Genomic DNA, 17161 nt, shown 5'->3' on the forward strand with positions numbered 1-17161 from the left:
TGCATGGATGCTTGAGTAATGGCCTCCAGCACAGGCTTTGGGTGCTTTCGTACGTAATCAGTTGGTTAAACTGATCCTGGGTCAGTTCCGGAGGGCTCTGTCTGCCCGGAGTGGTGGAGCTTGACTGGTTCTACTTTCCGCTCCTCGCATGAGCACTTAAAGGCAGGGTCTTTTGATCTGTGGAGAGGACACTGGAGAGCACAGTAAAACTGAATCCCGGAGTGACCTGGAGTAACCCTCACTGCGCGTAGCTAAGAAAGCAGAGCCAGGCACGGGGGGGGGTCATTGGGTACCTGAGGAGGGGTGATGGGGTGTCACTGGCAGGGGGTTTCCGCCAAGCTGTCACGGGTGAGATCACGGGGTACCCAAAGCCCAGCAGATGTAATGGCTGGCGTCAGAGCTTTTTTTTTTTTTTTTTTTGTGCCAGGACTCTGTTACAAGAAGGACGGGGCCGATAATAGGGAGAGAGGGATTTGGGTTATGCTCACAGGAGCGCTGCGTCAACACCCAAATCCACAGCACAATGTAAACGCGTTGGCACGGAGCCATGCTGAAATCCGACACCGGCTTGTTTTCATACCCGTGAAAGGAGGCCGTGGCACGGAGAGGCCGCTCAACAGCAACGTGCGGTATAGGAGACTGGAGACTGTATCCGATCCCTCCATGAAAACGTACTGTATGCTGTCATCTGATGAGGTGCCCAAGTTTAGGCGTTCCCCCCTAACCGTCCTGTGTTGATGGACAAGAAAAGCAGCACACTGTAACATTGCATGTCTTCCCCATTCCTCTGGAGACTGAGAGGTACAGAGAGGTGTGTTGTGGTATAAGTCTTTCTTTCTCTCTGCTGAAAGAGGAGCTTGTTGAGCCTGAAAAAAGTTGGACAGGGTGTGTAACACTGAATGTCTTCCCCTTTTCACTTGCAGTTACACAGCGTTTTACCCTCTCTCTGCAAATAGAGAAGTGAAGTGTGTCGTACCAAATGTCTTCCTCCTCTCTCTGTACATAGAGAGCTGAACAGAGTGTATTGTGCTGAATGTCGTCCCCCTTCTCTCCCTGCATATAGAGAGCTGAAGAGAGTGTGTTGTGTTGAATATCTTCCCCCTCCTCTCTGTGCAGATAGAGAGCTGAAGAAAGTATGTTGCACTGAATGTCTTCCCCTTCCTCCCTCTGTAGATAGGGAGCTGAAGAGAGTGTGTTGCGCTAAATGTTTCCCCCCCCTGCAGATAGGGAGCTGAAGAGAGTGTGTTGCGCTAAATGTCTTCCCCCTCTTCTCCCTGCAGATACAGAAGTGAGGTCCTGCGATGCAAGCCCAAGATCTCCTGAGACAGCTGCGGATCCCGGAGCTGGGGGAAGTGCGGCAGTACGTCCGCAGCCTCCCCACCAACACACTGATGGGAATGGGAGCCTTCGCCGCCGTCACCACCTACTGGTTCGCCACCCGGCCCAGGGCCCTCAAACCGCCCTGCGACCTCAGCATGCAGTCCGTGGAGATCGAGGTGAGCGTGTGAAAAAGAAGCCTTGAACACTCCAGGGACGGCGCTGTGGGGGCGCTTAGGGGTGCATTGCACCCAAAGACGGACCTCAGTGCACCCCCAGATGTCTCCTTATATCACAATGTCTACATAGTATTTTTGACTTTTTGTGCACCCTCGTGGATTGCAGTTGCACCCCTCTGTATTTTCTCCTGCCACCAAGACTGGAACATGTAATGGTTAATAGACATCTTGAGCCTCTGCCCCTAAATGCAAAGTGCTTTGCCCGGAGATTTGGAAGGCAATGTTTAGCAAGCGCTGTCATTTTCGGTTCTTGCAGACCATGGAGTTTGGCTGGATGACCTGTACAATTTGTATTGACTTGATATATGGCTACCAAAACATTATGCCCAGAGTTGGTTTTCAGAGACTGACAACAGGTTCAAAAAGGTTTTTTTCCTTCTTACAAGAACTTTTATCCATGTTGACATAATAACATGTTGTGAAGCAGTCCAGTTTGACTGTGTTTTGTGAAAGTGCTGATCAGAATTCAGGCACCTTTTGGCTGGGGTTGGAGGAAGCAACCATGGAAACATTTGTGTCCCTCAGTGGCCGACTTTCTCATTGCCTGAGCGAGTGAAGTACTCCCTCAGTAAAGACATTCTACCTCTAGAAGCCTGCAAAGTAGTCCCAGTCAATGTGGACAGTGCTTGCGCAGTTCTTGCGTTATGACACAACAAAGCACTGCAATTCTAAAGCCCACGCCTGGCATTTGGAAGGTCTAAGGTATTTGGTTATTATTATGAAATACAGGGAGGAAATCACACACTCTCTGTGTGCTTATAGCCTTAGCCTGAGGGTGTGTGTGCTCATAGCTTAGCCCATGCTTGAGGGGGAAAAGGTGGCTCTGAGAATGCTGTCCTCCAAGTCATGCAGTAAAGTGTTGATACTGTAGGTGTGATGGGGAGCAGTAGGATTAACATAAAAAGGTGATGACAGTGATACTAACAGTGATGTGGAATGTGTAGAGCATGTCCCAGCACTGGCCTGCGTTTCGGACAGGGCGACAGAAATCTCACTGACTGAGCCACTGCTTTCTCTCTTGCACTCTCTGCTTCTTGAAGCATTTCTGGACACATTGTAAAAAAGAAATACTTGTGGCTTGTTTTCCTAGTCTTTTGTTGGTGACAAAAGTGCAGCCGAGCTTTGATGCTCAGACCAGGGGCTTTGTGGGTCAGACCTGTTTGTCATTAAGGGGGCAGAAATGTGGCACAGCGGTTAAGTTGTTTGGCTTGTAAACCAGTGCTCTTAGGTTTGCCTCCCATCTGGGTTTCATTGTATTTTTTATGCACTTTATTTAACCCGAGTTTTGAAGCACCGGTTGTATACTACGCTTGTCTCATAGTCACAGCCTCTGCACTTGAACAGGAACCCTGAGATGAGACATTTCAACCCTCCAATCTGTATGTTTGAGCAAAATACCGAATATGTGTGTGTGGTTAATGTGCACCTGTGCAAACAGTGTATTTCAGTTTGGATAAGATTGTCTACATTGCTATTAGTTTCCTTGACAATCACGTCTCTCCTGGATTCTCGCTCCTTTCACAAGGACCTTAGACCGCATTCCACATTCTCTTTACGGCAGGTGATATTCAAATGTTAATGCGTTTAGTTTAAAAATCACGGCTCACCGATTGTGTTATGTAATTAACTGTGCCTCCTGAGGAACCGAACTGCAGAAATTTAAAAATAAAAAAGAATGGCTTGAATACAGCAGTTTATGTAACATAAACAGTTCCCTGAAACATTAGCATTGCGAAGCCTGTGCTGGCACTAATGTTCCTTTTCAGAGAGTAGCAGTCTATTCACACTCCGTAATAATGCCAGGTATTAGTCACTCTTTTCTCAGTAGGCGTTAAACAGTGATACATTTTTCCCTTGGCTGTCACGCTCTCTGTCTAAACGGATACTCCTCCCGGTCGCTGTGTGTCCACGGGCAGGTTGTAGCGAAACGGGCCCATTTGGATGGAGGATGACTGCTAACCGTGCTGCAGACAGCTTCCCACAAGGCTGTTTGTGTGTGCTCGCTCCAGCCAGTCAGTTTCTTAAGATTTCACACAGCTGAAATCGTTCGCCAGACATCCGAGTGTCACCCGAGTTCAGATACATTCAGGCTGAACCCATAAAGTTGCCTCAACCAAACAGCAGACTACGATTTCACACAGCTCAAGTAATTCATCAGACGTCCTAATGTCATCTCAGTTCATATATTCAGGCTGAACCCATAAAGTGGCCTCAGCCAACAAGCATCTTAGGATTTTACGCAGCTCAGACCATTTGCCAGACATCCTAGTGTCAGCTCGGGTTCATGGGTTCAGACCAAACCCACAAAGTTTGTCTCAAAAGACAGGAAGACACTACAGACCAAACTCTTTGCTCTGCATTTTTTGAGGTTTGCACACAGCCGGCTCCCCATTTGAGGACTTCTTGCTTTACTCCCAAGTGGGTGGGCTCTTGCAGTGTGGTGTCTGTTCTCCCAGAGAGAGGCCGTTGTTTTCCCTGTGGAGTTAATTATCTGTTATTTTGCTGGAGCATTCCAGGAGATCTGATCTCCGGGAGTCTGAAATAACAGGGGAAGATGGGATTTTTGAGAAGCGCTTTCTGAATTCCTTCAGATTGGTGTTGGTTTGCCAGTTTTCTTTGTGTGTGTATGTGTCTATCTGTGTGTCCATCTCTCTCTGTCACATGAGTTTGTGTCCTTGATTGTCCTTGTGAGTCTGTTTGCATCTGTCTTTCTGGCAGTTTGTCTGGCAGTGTATATATATATATATATACATATATATATATATATGTATGTGTGTGTGTGTGTGTGTGTGTGAACGTGCATGTGTGAGAGAGAGAGGGAGGGAGAGGGAGAGACGTGGTGCAGGTTGGAGAGCCTCCAGATTGGAGTATCACATTCATCTGCAGAAGGGCACGCAGCCCTGTGGTTATCAACACGCTGGAAGGAGGGGGCATGTGATTCGGGGAGGGAGGGGTGTGGGGTCAGCGGGGTCCTCTCGGCGCATTCTCAGCGCATGGAGACACGCAGCCAGCATCTGCGGGCTGGACACAGCTGTTCCTGCTGCTGCTGGCCTACTTTAATGACAGGCTTTTAACGAAGGGCCGCTGTGAGCGGAATTCCTCCAGGCCTCCCGCCCGCTGCGTGTCCGCACTTGCAAGGGAGCCATGCGATAGACGCCACAGAACGCTCCCCGGGTCTGAGCCTCCTATAATTTTGAGGAGTGCGAAGACCCAGACATTCGGAGAAGCTTGGCGGGGCTATTGTTCCATTGTCCGCCAAAGACACACTATACGGTGTCATTATCCCGGCGAGAAAGGAAAAGAGCGCAAAACAAAGGCTGGCAAGCAGAGGGGGTTTTCTTCCTTCTGCCTGGCGCTGTGCCCGATGGGAGGGGGCTGTTTAAATGGGTCTCTGCTGTGAGGCTGGATGTTTAACACCATTACAAACCCCCCCCCCTCCCCTGGAGCAGAGCACCTCAGCATCTGTCTGAGTGGGAAAGCAGTTTTGCAGAGTACTCTACACGTGCAGACGGGAAAAACAGGGCGAGTTTTCCGCCTGTCGTCACAGCAGCCGGCAGCGCGTGTTCCCAGAGAAGCTGTCCCGGGTTGTTTTGCTGGCGGCGGTTTGCCCCGGCCAATCGGGAGGCGCCAGCTCAGAGCGCAGCTGACGAGACTCGGAGCGCCGCGCAACGTGCCACATGGTGTCGAAAGATCCCACAGCCCTGCCGCTGACCCCGGATCAGTTTGCGAAAGTTTTCTCACGGCAGCTGGGAGGGTTTGGGGTAAGCAGATCTCCTGTACGATCTGCTCCAAGTTCCCTGCCTGAGCGATCCAGCTGACCTCAAAGTGTGAGCCTTTTCCTACATTACGGTGTTGGGCTTAGGGTCTGCTTAGGGTCAGCTGATCCTGGATCAGTTGCGTATGGTGGAATGTATCCAGTGCTCTGTGGCAGGGCAGATGTCAGCCTGTTATCCTTGCCCTAGAGGGTGGAAAAACCTTCTGAAGGATTCACATTGCCTCTTCTTCAAGGCATTGCCTCATAGAATCAGTGTTCCTGCTTGTATTTTAAAGCCACTGGCAGTTTTCAGCTTTATGGCAAAATGGTAAACCAAGTTATTCATCCGGGTGCAAGAGAAATTAAGGGGAGAGGCCACAGTAACTCGCTGCAAATCTCTGAACACCAAACTGAGAGGAACATTATATCTCCAGCCCATGGGTTGGATGCACCCTAGCATTTTAGTGCTAAAGCTTCTCTCACTCTCTCCCTCCCTTTCCCCCCTTTCTCTATCTGCCTCTCTTAGCTCCTTTCCTCTCTCCTTCTCTCTGCCCCTTTCTCTCTCCGTCCCTCTCCCTGCCGGCCTCCAGATGTGGTTGTCATGGAGACGGCCGCTGTATTCCCGCAGCGGGGACGGTGATGTTAGCTCCAGGCCTGACGCAGCGCTCCCTGAGTTATCTTCAGCGTCACCCCTGCTGAGAGGGCCTGCTGGGGCCGCTGTGTGCCGCACCCTGTCCCCCACACTTACATCTCACCGGACTTGCCCTCTAATGTCAGATTTTTTTTTTTTTTTTAAAAAGTTGCCTTCTGTTGCAGTCACTGGTGTTTTTCAACACTTCATCCTGAAGTCAAAGCCACTAGCCCTACCAAAAATGTTATACGTTTGTACCATGACACCAGTTCCTTGGTGTTTTTCTTCCTTCCAAATCTGACGCAGTGCATCGGCCTCACAGGGGCCACGCGGTCCCCTGTTGGGGGTCTTTCTCTCTCCCGTGTCTCCAGTTTTATAAAGCGTTTGCCGCGCTGAAAACAGGCCACTGTTTTAGAAGCAGCATGTTCTGCCCATTTTCAGCTGACCTTTACATTATCAAAATGGGCTGTTAATGAAGGCAAATGAGATTAGTGTGTCTGTGAGGTGTCTGCTCTGCATGGTGTTCCATGAACAGGCAGCGCTGCTCTTACGAAGGGAGTGTCTGTCTCAGGGCCCCTGATGTTACAGCACAGTTAATGGGGAGCACTTCCTGCTCAGTGCGTGAGGCCTAGAGTCTGAATGGTAAACCGCCTTTTGAAGTGTTGTAACTTTCATCGTTTCGCTCTCCCCCGAAACACGGTTTTGATGTTCACACGTGCGACAGAATTCAAAGACAAATAAAAACCGCCATTCCATTTGAATTCAAACTACATGCAAACACACTGTTTTTTTCCCCCCAGTTTACAATGAGCCTGTATGGCTTTAATGTTTAATCTTGTTGCACATAGACTTTGTGTGGTGTTATACTCCTTCTAGGTTAGATCTTGATAGATTAGATTTTTGAGTTTTTTAACAGTAGACTATTATTTTTGTGCCGCCATTGCATCATTTATTACAATTTATTATTTATTATCTGTGTTTTTTCCCAGCTGCTTGGATATTCTGAATGAGAACCATTGCGTCTGTGGAGTTAGCGCGTTTTCCACGTCAGCTGAGTCCTTTACCTCCAGGCCACAGCTTGGTCACGTGAATTGCTCAGGCTTCCGAGTAAACCTCAGCCGTATCACTCTGTCCATAAAAGAGCCGTGTGGTTCTCGCACCCTCTGTCCCGCGAATCGCCGTTTACAGAAATAGCAGTAGAGTAACGCTCCTGGCCGTTCAGATAATCAGTGCGTGGGGTCAGATAAAAGGGGCCCCTTGCATGTCTCGGATGTTTGCGGGATCGTTGTGGGTTCACGTCAGCGCGGGGTTTGAGCGTGACCAAACCTGCTGCCTCGCCTCTTAAGTGAGGCATCACTAATGGTGTCCGATTGCTTTCATTCCCCTGATCTGCATGTTGGATAGGTTTCCTGCCTCCTTTATCTGGGATGGCAGTGTAGCATAGTGGTAAGGAGAAGGACGCAAAACCAAAAGGTTGTAGGTTCGAATCCCTGCTGAAGCACTGCTGCTGTACCCTTGGGCAAGGTCCTTAACTTACTTGCCTCAGTAAATATCCAGCTGTATAAGTGGATAACATTGTAAAAATTGGAACCAATGTAAGTCGCTCTGGGTAAGAATGTTTACTAAATGCCAGTAATGTTATGTCTCCCATACGACAACTGTAAGGGAGTGGGGGGGTCAGGAAACTGGACTGAGAATCATAATCTTGACCTCCCTGATGTTTGTCTAATGACTTAACATATTCATATCCCAGTGCATCATGGGTAAAATGTAAAGATTTATTCTTCGTATGGCCATTGGTTAAAGGTGTTAGTGATGTAGTGGCTGATGCTGACTGACAGGTGTGTCCGCTCTTCCTGCAGGGGGGCGAGTACGCCCGCAGGTCAGTGCTAATGGACGAAGGCAAGCCCATGACTCACTTCTACAGCGACGCTCTCACCATGTACGAGGTGTTCCTCCGGGGTGTGCGGGTGTCCAGTAAGTGCCCCTTCGAACCGAACAGTCAGGAAGGACCTTAACAATGTACCAGCTCAACCATAACACTGTACCAGTTATACCATTGTAATTTACCACCCAGACCATACTATTGTACTAATGGAGCCATAACAGCATAGTCTTCAGACCATACTGATTTACCAGTTCAACAATACCAATTTACCACTGAGAGTATACCATTGTACCAGTCAGTTCATACAACCAACTGACAATATCACAATGTCATGTGGAAACATTGGTATGGTGCATACCAAAGGTGTTATAGTAAGACTGTTAATGACAATTTTAAATGCATTTTACCTGCATGACAATTTAAACCATTCTAGTTTACCTCCCAGCCCATAGCATTGTACCAGTCGCACCACAACAGTGTAGTCTTTGGACCACAGTACTATTCAGATCATTCCAATGCAGCTCAGTCATTGGTGTATTTATAAGAAGTTAAAGTAGAGGTTTTGTAGAAAAAGTGAACCACACCATGTGCCATGCTAAAGTCAGGAATCAGTACAGAAGATGAATGGCTAAATGAGAGTATCAGAGCAAGTTTATGTATTTTATTTGATATATGGTATGTAAAATAATATGAAGATTTAGATGTATCAGGGTGAGAGAGGGGGGCCAAGTAATAACCTGAGTGTGTTGTGAAAATTGAGTTCATTAACATGTCTTCACGTTTGCTTCTGCAGACAACGGCCCCTGCCTGGGATCACGCAAGCCGAACAAGCCGTACGAGTGGCTGTCCTACCAGGAGGTGAGGCCTTAGCGCAGCGCTAACCTGTCTGCTCGCTGCTTCCTCTCTGCTGGGGGATACCCCTGCCAGCACATGCGTGCTACTCTCTCACCCAGTGCATCCAAGAGCGTCGGCTTGCCTTCATTCCTGCCGCGCGGTTTCAGGTTGGGCGCTGTAAGCGGAGCCGCCATTGGCTGATTGATGGTTTCCTCATTCCTCCCGACGAGGCCTGACTTTGATGCAGTTTCCTCGCAGCAGCACACATGGTGGGCAGGCATTGGTATCCGAGGCATCCGTATCCGCGGCTGTTTGCCCTCGGTAACCGTGAGAACGGAGAACACACAAACGATCCTCACGACTGAAAGCTCGCGGAGAAGTGGTGTTGCTAGCTGGCGGATGCCTGTCCGTGTCAAAGGAAAACCTAAATTCTCTACGTGCTGAAACAGGGGAAAATGTCCACTTACATGTGGCATTTAAATCAAAGCACAGTTGCCTGCAGTATTACCTAATATGACTGTTGATGACTCAAACTCTAAGTCTTTGTGATCTAGCATGCTAAGGTTGTTATTCATCATCAAATGCATAGCTATGTTCTTTTAGGCTGGGGCAGCTAGTGATTTTTTTTGTTGGCTTATTTCCGCTACTGTAGAACAGGAATTATGTGACACCGGTCTTTGATCCTGATCCTGTTTGATCCTGATCCCTGTGATCTTTTGTCCGGCGTTGTGTTGCTCCAGGTGGCGGACAAAGCCGAGTACCTGGGGTCCGCGCTGCTGCACAGGGGACACTCCCAGGCCGGCGACAAATTCATCGGTGTCTTCGCACAGAACAGGCCAGAGGTAAAGCCTGCAGGGACCGCCCCTGTACCACATGACCGTCCCAGAATGGTCCCTATTGTTCATGTTTTACCATATAAGTCACAGGAATCTGTACATTTCTTTGGGGGGGGGCATGTGCTGTAGGTTTTCTGGATTTCCTCAGAAGGAGGCGAGGGGGTGTTAGCGGAAAATCTGACTGATGTGCTCTTCAGCTGTCACATGACCTGACCGCTCTTTGTCTTGCCCTTTTTGCAGTGGACGATCGCGGAGCTGGCCTGTTACACGTACTCCCTGGTGTCTGTCCCCCTATACGACACGCTGGGCACAGAGGCCATTGGCTACATCATTGACAAAGGTGGGTATGAGTGGCACCCCGTGCCAATGGCCTGGTCTCACACCCAGAGAAGACGTTCGGTCGGGCACCAAAGTCAGTACTGTCAGGGCCATGTATTTGATGTCTGCTTTGTTCATCCAACCCAAAGTACATTTCCTCGAGGTTCATTTTAAAGTACTTATTTACTCTCTTTAGTCTAGACCAAGTAAAAGTGATTCATCTCCACTTTGGTATTAATGTAGTTATGTATGTTTGTCAGGCTAATCATGTTAATCAGAGAATACTTAACAAAAAAATCACAAAAACATGAATCTAAATTTTACAGTGGAAGTCACAGTGTGTTTTTTGTAAATGGAGAGTAGGGGTGGATCACGCTTTAGTTGACAGATATATAGATGAGCTCCAAGGCTTTACTAGTGAGTGTCAGTGTTCAGTTCCTGGTTATTTGTTGAGGTCTGAAAGCAGACAGCCTGAAGGAAAAACCACTGTGCTTTCATTTAAGTGTTAGATTTTTGGAAACGGGCTGACCAGGTGGTCTTTACATTACCTTATTTATTTGCTCAGCAAACTCTCTTATCCGGACTTGCCTCCATAGCTTGCATTTTGGACTACATTTCGAATTGGACTTCATTTATACAGCTGTGTATCTACTGAGAGAGAATTAGAATGATTTGCCTTGCTGAAGGGCTCCACACCAGCCGGGAATGGTAGCTTAACCCTTTTAGTGCAGTTCTGTACCCTCAGCTGCACATTGAGCATCAATGACCCGATTATACAGGAGACAGGATGCATCCACTTCCTGTCTGTCCTCCCGGTAACTAGTGATTGGTCAGTGTAGTCCATAATGGGTGGAGTTCTGTGTAACACAAAAACTGATTGGTTGAAATCAGTGAGCCATTGATGGCCCTACTCCTTTTGGTGTTCACAAAGCTTAACTTATCCTGCCACTCTCTGTAAGGACATTGTTGTCACTGACTTGTTTGAACCAATAAAAGGCCTTTTGTTCTCTGCAACAACACACTGTGATTGGTTCAGATCAGTGAGTCATTGATAGCCCCACCCGTTTTAGTGTTCACAAAGCCTCGCTCATCCCATCCCATCACTCCCTGTAAAGGGCTGTCCTCTGACCCGTCGTGTCCCCCGTCTGCCCTCAGCCGCCATCTCCACGATAGTGTGCGACGTCCCCAACAAAGCCAGCCTCATCATGGACTGCGTGTCGGGCCGGGAGCACACGGTCCGCACCATCATCCTCATGGAGCCCTTCGACGCCGACCTGGTGGCCAGAGGGCAGAAGTGTGGCATCGAGATCCTCAGCCTGAAGGACGTGGAGGTGAGCCGGTGTTACTGCGCGCAGAAAAAATGCAGGCGCAGAACTGCGCCCACGCGTGGAAAGCAACATGACCAAAACCACAGTTACAGTTAAACCACCTCATTTCCCTCTTGTTTTTCACCATTAAAATTAGCTCCTCTATTTTAAGCCGTTTGCATCCTACGTTGCCAGTGAACACAATTTCTAGGCTAGGTTACGGCACACAAAAACAGACACAGAACTGCAGCCACCCAAAAGCAGAATGAACAAAACCTCGATTTCAGCGAAACAGTCTCATTTTCCTCTCATGTCTTTCATCATTAAAGTTAGCCCCTTCATAGCCGTAGAGTTTCTAGATTGGTCACAGAAGTTAATGGCAGTACTGAAGGCAGGCAGTACTGAACTGCGATGACCATTCAGACTGATTATACAAATTATAATTCCTCATCTACTGGAAGGTGTTTTGATCCTTGAATAAAAACTAGTTAATATTCAGTGTGAGTGCTCCCTTTCAGAACTTTGTAATGGAGGGTACACTGCAGGTTAAATCATAATACGGAGTCAATCTAGTATCTATTAGTCCACTACTGTAATAGAAAGTGTTTAGACTCCATTTTATCTGTGACTTCTGAGTGGCTCCTGTGAACAACCTGTATAGTACCTGCAGTCTCTGTTTGCATTGAACTTTGCCAGATGTTAGTACTTCAACTAAACTGTGTGGCTGAAAGCATTTTCACAAGACTGTTCATCCTTGTCTCCCTTGCAGGGTATAGGGAAGGTCAACCACAGGAAACCTTTGGTGAGTTCTACCTTCCTCATCCCCCTTTTCTCAGGTGTTGAGGGGGAGACTTTGTGACTATGACTGACCCCTCTGACCACCTGTGGGCGGCAGTATAGCATGGTGGTTAAGGAGCAGGACTCCTGACCGAAAGGTCCCCGCTGGGGCATTGCTGTTGTACCCTCGGGCAAGGTACTTAACTAATCACCTCAGTAAATATCCAGGTGTATAAATGGATAACATTGTATAAAAAAAGTATGACCTGTGTAAGTCGCTCTGGGTAAAATGTGTCTGCTAAAATGACGTAATGTAATCTCTGGTCTCCGTTCCCAGCCCCCCAACCCGGACGACCTGGCTATCATCTGCTTCACCAGCGGAACCACAGGTACGGGCAAACTCCTGGCACTCCCTACACCCAGCAACTGATCCCAGACGAGCTTAACCAAATCTAGCCATAACCCCTACCATTATGGGGGAAAGGATTAAAGTTATCCGGGCTCAGTGCTCGGGAGCAGAACACACGGTGCTCTTTCTGGTCCATCACGTCTTGTTTTGCCGTCTTAACTGGATAGTCCCATGGTTTGCAATAGCCGGACACAGTGAGGTCTTTGTAAGGAGTTCAAAGGAATTCCAATGCAACCGCCGATATGAGGGACATCACTGTTCTGTCATAGATACTGTAGCCGCAGATACCAGGAGGGATGTAGGACAGGCAGGATGACACAAACAGGATGAGGCAGTGAGAGTGGTGTTTGACAGACTTTTGAAGAAAGGAAATGCCCTTCCGATTGGGCCTTCGATGGGGAGGTTCCCTCAGAGACGTGGAAGTCGGAAACTGTGAGTGCCCTGGAACGTGGCCTCCAGCCCCGCCCTCTGCTGTCACCGCTGGCTGCCGTGCAGGAGGGAACGTTTAACCCTTTCTTCCCCTCCTCTCTTCCAGGAAACCCAAAGGGTGCCATGCTCACGCACAGAAACGTGGTGTCCAACTGCTCTGCCTTCATTAAAATAACCCAGGTAAAGTCACCCACCTGAAGCCATTCACGCACGCTTTCTGCAAAATTAGCAAGAGGCACATCAGCTTAGCAGGAGCGCCAGGTGCTTTAACAGGCTTTAATTGGCCAGTCGGAGATCCCTAAGCGTGCGCATCCACCATTATCTTACACAAACAGGACGTTCAAGTCTATTCAGATTCAATGACCGTGATTTGTTTGCCTACGGTCAACATCAATGGGGCCGGAGCGGGCGCAGCCCTTTTGCAGCTGGTTAATTATCTGTGAACCCCAGCGGTTTGCAGTTGGGATTCCACAGCGCTGGAATGTGCTGGGACGGAGTCGAATTCCTCCTCCCGGCTCCCTCGCTTTGGCTCACCGCTCTGCTGCCGTCCTTAGGGTTCCAGAACGTTCCCTGCAAAGTCGCTGCCCGATTATGTTCAGACCCAAGCTTGCGTTTAACGGTAAGCTCTGTTGTGGGGCGACTGTCAGAATGGGTCCCCTCTGTCAGAAGGAGGACACGGTTTTGAGAGCCGTGGCAGGAAATGGTGCGCATTTCCCAGAGACACGCCAGCGCTTCTGAACTCCACCGTGTTGTTTGTAAAAGGGCCACAATGCCAGCGTTCACGCCGGCAAAGGAGGAGGCAGTGCGGTGCAGCCGATGTAACGGGGGAAGAGAGATTGTGCATGACAGATCGGTGATGTACCGCCGCGTAAGATGTCACGCCATGTGTTTAATCGTAAACAACGGGAGCCTTATTTGGTGTGATGTGATCTTGATAAAGTGTACCAGATCAGCGGCAGACTGTTTGCCTAATAATAGGCTTGATGATATGATCTGAAAATCAGAAATGGCTCCCGTCTTCAATGTCACAGCTCAACCATCTGCTCGTTTGTGGTTATGTAAACCGTCGTGATGGAGCCTGCATTTTCACTACGGGTGCGCTCTGTCCTCTTCCACCTCTGCATTTCATCTGTAACGCTGATCTTGTTTTCCACTCTCTGTACAGCATCTGAGACTGTCTTTGTGCTAACTACACTGTCTCCTCTCCTTTCCTCCCCTTCCCTCCTTCCTGTTCCTCCCCTCTTCTCTGTTCTTTTCCTCTTCTCTTCTCCTCTCCTTTTTTCTCTTCTCCTGCTCTCCTCTCCACTCCTCCTCTCCCCTCTTCTCTGTTCTTTTCCTCTTCTCTCCACTCCTCCTCCTCTCCTCTCTGCTCCTTCTCTCTCCTCTCCTCCTCTCCTTTCCTCTCTTCTCCTGCTCTCCTCTCCACTCCTCCTCTCTCCTCTCTTCTCTGCTCCTTCTCTTTTCTCTCCTCCTCTCCTTTTCTCTCTTCTCCTGCTCTCCTCTCCACTCGTCCTCTCTCCTCTCCTCTCTTCTCTGCTCCTTCTCTTTCCTCTCCTCCTCTTCTTTTCTCTCCTTTCCTGCTGTCCTCTCCCCTCGTCCTCTCTGCTCCTTTTCTCTCTTCTCCTCCTCTCCTTTCTTCTCTGCTCCTTTTCACTCCTCTCCTCCTCTCCTTTTCTCTCCTTTCCTGCTGTCCTCTCCCCTCCTCTTCTCTGCTCCTTTTTACTCCTCTCCTCTTTCCCCTTCCCTTCCTGTGGCCTCCCTTGCTGCTTCCTGTCCGCGGCCCGTTCAGGGTGAGCTCCGGCCCTGTCCGGACGACGTCCTCATCTCCTTCCTGCCTCTGGCGCACATGTTTGAGAGAGTCGTGGAGGTAGGGGCGCCTTCACGCGCGTTACCTGAGTCCGTGTGTGTGTGTGTCTTTCAGGTGCACTGCCAATTAACTCAGAGCGACATTCACATGTCCTACCTGCCCCTAGCCCACATGTTTGAGAGGGTGGTGGAGGTACGTATGTATCCCTAAACACATTTGCCAAAGAGGCTCGGACACAACCAGTGCTATTCTAATTATTTATGACTTTATGTGGGATCCTATTGATGGTGTAAACATATCACTGCCAGGGTTCAAACCATGTCAAGTGGCTCTTACCAGGTTAAAACAAAGTTGGACTGAGAAAATAAGGACACGTCCACAGATCTCTACCAGTCACGTATGAAAACAGTCAGCCTTTGTCAAGAACCTTTTATTATTTACTGTTATCATTATTTATCTACTGGACAGACACTCCTCCACAGCAACTCCATGGCAAGATACTCTAAATGCATATCTCAGGAGCAACAAGCACATTGGCACAGAACAGCCAGTAGCTAAAACTTTTTAAAACTTTTTAAAAAAAAAAAAAAAAACAGTGATGACAGTAAACTATATAGTAGTTATCATTTGTTCTTTTTCTGGTTTTGAGATGAACTATAATAAAAAAAAAATGCTTGGATGAAGTATCATTGTAGTGTGTTGTTATACAACGCTTGTGTTCTGAGCTTGAATTTTTAGGACAGCAGAGACCTCTTGTGGCGAAATGAGTGTATGATTTTCAAGAACTTGAGATGGAAGTCTACAGAGCTATGATTTGAATGAATTGTACCAGATCATGGGTTGGTAGTGATCACATATTAATGGTTGTCAAGGCTGTCTTTTGATGTTTGGAAAAGCCAGTGTCTACAGAGCTGTGAGCATGAGCAGTAAGTGAGTCAGAGCAGAGCCGTGTAAGGGGACAGTGAGGAGTCTTAGCAGAACTGCATAAAGGGGTAATAAGGAGTCAGAACAGAGATCCATAAGGGGACAGTGAGGAGTCAGAGCAGAGCTGTGTGTAAGGGGATGGGTTTGTAATACGCCTGTGTCCTGATTCAGGGGGTCATCCTGTGCCATGGAGGCCGGATCGGTTTCTTCCAGGGGGACATCCGGCTCCTCATGGACGACCTGAAGATGCTGCGGCCAACCGTGTTCCCCGTGGTGCCCCGCCTGCTCAACCGCATGTTCGACAAGGTGAGCGAGGGCGCCGATCAGCTGAACCAACCGCCATATCTGCAGCCAGACCGCACACTAATCCCGCCTGATCCGCGCGGTTCAGTCCCCGCTTACCTAGAGATTTGCTCGGCTTCTAGCACCCTCTGAACGGCCTGCTGTAACGGTCACTGTCCCCCTCAGATATTCGGACAGGCCAACACCCCGTTGAAGAGGTGGCTGCTGGACTTTGCCTCCAGGAGAAAGGAGGCGGAGCTTCGGAGCGGGGTCGTGAGGAAGGACAGCATGTGGGACAAACTCATCTTCAGCAAAGTGCAGGTGAGGGAGACTTCAGCGCCGCTCACCACGTACCCCACTGTCCTGGCGCATGTAGCCCCACCTGAGAGGGACTCACATCAGGGGGTGGTCAGTTCAGTGTGTACAGTTGGAAAGACTGTCCTGCCTTTGAACGCAGAGGTGATGATGTTGGGAGCAGTGTTAATGGAGGAGGTGGGTTTTTCTATTCAGATTCTGGGCTCTGTATACAGGGCAGAGGTGCTTCTCATGTACATGTTCAGCTCCTGGTTTATTTTGTTGTGCTTTGTTGTGTTTTTCTTGAGTGAGAGACTCAGTTTAGCCTTTTTTAGTCCTAGTTTTCAGAAATCAGAGTCTGCCATCTGCCGGCCTGGCTTGTACATTGTGGATTTTTTTTTCCTCTGTGGCCCCGTGCAGGCCAGCTTGGGAGGACGTGTTCGGCTAATGATCACTGGGGCAGCCCCCGTGTCCCCGACTGTACTGACATTCCTGCGTGCGGCACTGGGCTGCCAGGTGAGCTTGGGCATGGGATGGGTCATCGCAGGTGCATGCTGGGATACGTAGTTCATTAAAGTCGTACGTATTAACATATTTTGTCACTGCCTAATCCTTAGTACGGTATGAAATTGACCATTACTTGTTCCCTCCACTCACAGTTCTATGAGGGGTATGGCCAGACGGAATGTACGGCAGGGTGCACAATGTCCATGCCTGGGGATTGGACAGCAGGTAACACAGTTTCACACACTTCCACATAGTGAGCACGCTCATACTCAGTCGCTAATGCACACGCATCCACAAACACACATTCACCCACTCGCATGCACACATTCATGCTCATTCTCTCGCCCATTCACGTACTCTTGCGCACACAAATACACGCTCAAATGATCGAGGATTACATTGTTGCATAGGTATATAAAATTCTGGTGACTGGCACAGATTCGTGCGGCCAGAAGAAGACTGCAGTTGTTGAGCTGAGCTGCTATAATCGGCTCTGATCTGGATCCTCTCCCTGCAGGTCACGTTGGGGCTCCACTGCCCTGCAACACTGTGAAGCTTGTGGATGTGCCAGATATGAATTATAATGCAGCCAATGGAGAAGGAGAGGT

The 17161-nt window shown here is 48.9% G+C and overlaps 1 protein-coding gene across 5 annotated transcripts in view; it reads left to right on the plus strand.

Annotated features, from left to right (window-relative positions):
- Positions 1-17161, plus strand: part of acsl1a (acyl-CoA synthetase long chain family member 1a) — a 34720-nt gene that overhangs the window by 13718 nt on the left and 3841 nt on the right. For 4 of the 5 annotated variants that reach the window (XM_036516597.1, XM_036516602.1, XM_036516601.1 and 1 more), the window contains exons 2-16: positions 1281-1496; positions 7804-7918; positions 8623-8687; positions 9404-9505; positions 9740-9839; positions 10973-11148; positions 11894-11926; positions 12239-12290; positions 12846-12919; positions 14529-14606; positions 15642-15776; positions 15939-16073; positions 16467-16562; positions 16706-16778; positions 17071-17159. In XM_036516597.1, the coding sequence (XP_036372490.1) occupies positions 1302-1496; positions 7804-7918; positions 8623-8687; positions 9404-9505; positions 9740-9839; positions 10973-11148; positions 11894-11926; positions 12239-12290; positions 12846-12919; positions 14529-14606; positions 15642-15776; positions 15939-16073; positions 16467-16562; positions 16706-16778; positions 17071-17159 (1518 nt within the window). In that variant the 5' untranslated portion in view covers positions 1281-1301. Of the gene's footprint in view, positions 1-1280; positions 1497-7803; positions 7919-8622; positions 8688-9403; positions 9506-9739; positions 9840-10972; positions 11149-11893; positions 11927-12238; positions 12291-12845; positions 12920-14528; positions 14607-14660; positions 14739-15641; positions 15777-15938; positions 16074-16466; positions 16563-16705; positions 16779-17070; positions 17160-17161 lie in introns of all 5 variants that reach the window. The other variant, XM_036516599.1, reaches the window with a different exon arrangement.

This window comes from Megalops cyprinoides, chromosome 22 (genome assembly GCF_013368585.1).
Source record: "Megalops cyprinoides isolate fMegCyp1 chromosome 22, fMegCyp1.pri, whole genome shotgun sequence".
Lineage (NCBI taxonomy): Eukaryota > Metazoa > Chordata > Actinopteri > Elopiformes > Megalopidae > Megalops > Megalops cyprinoides.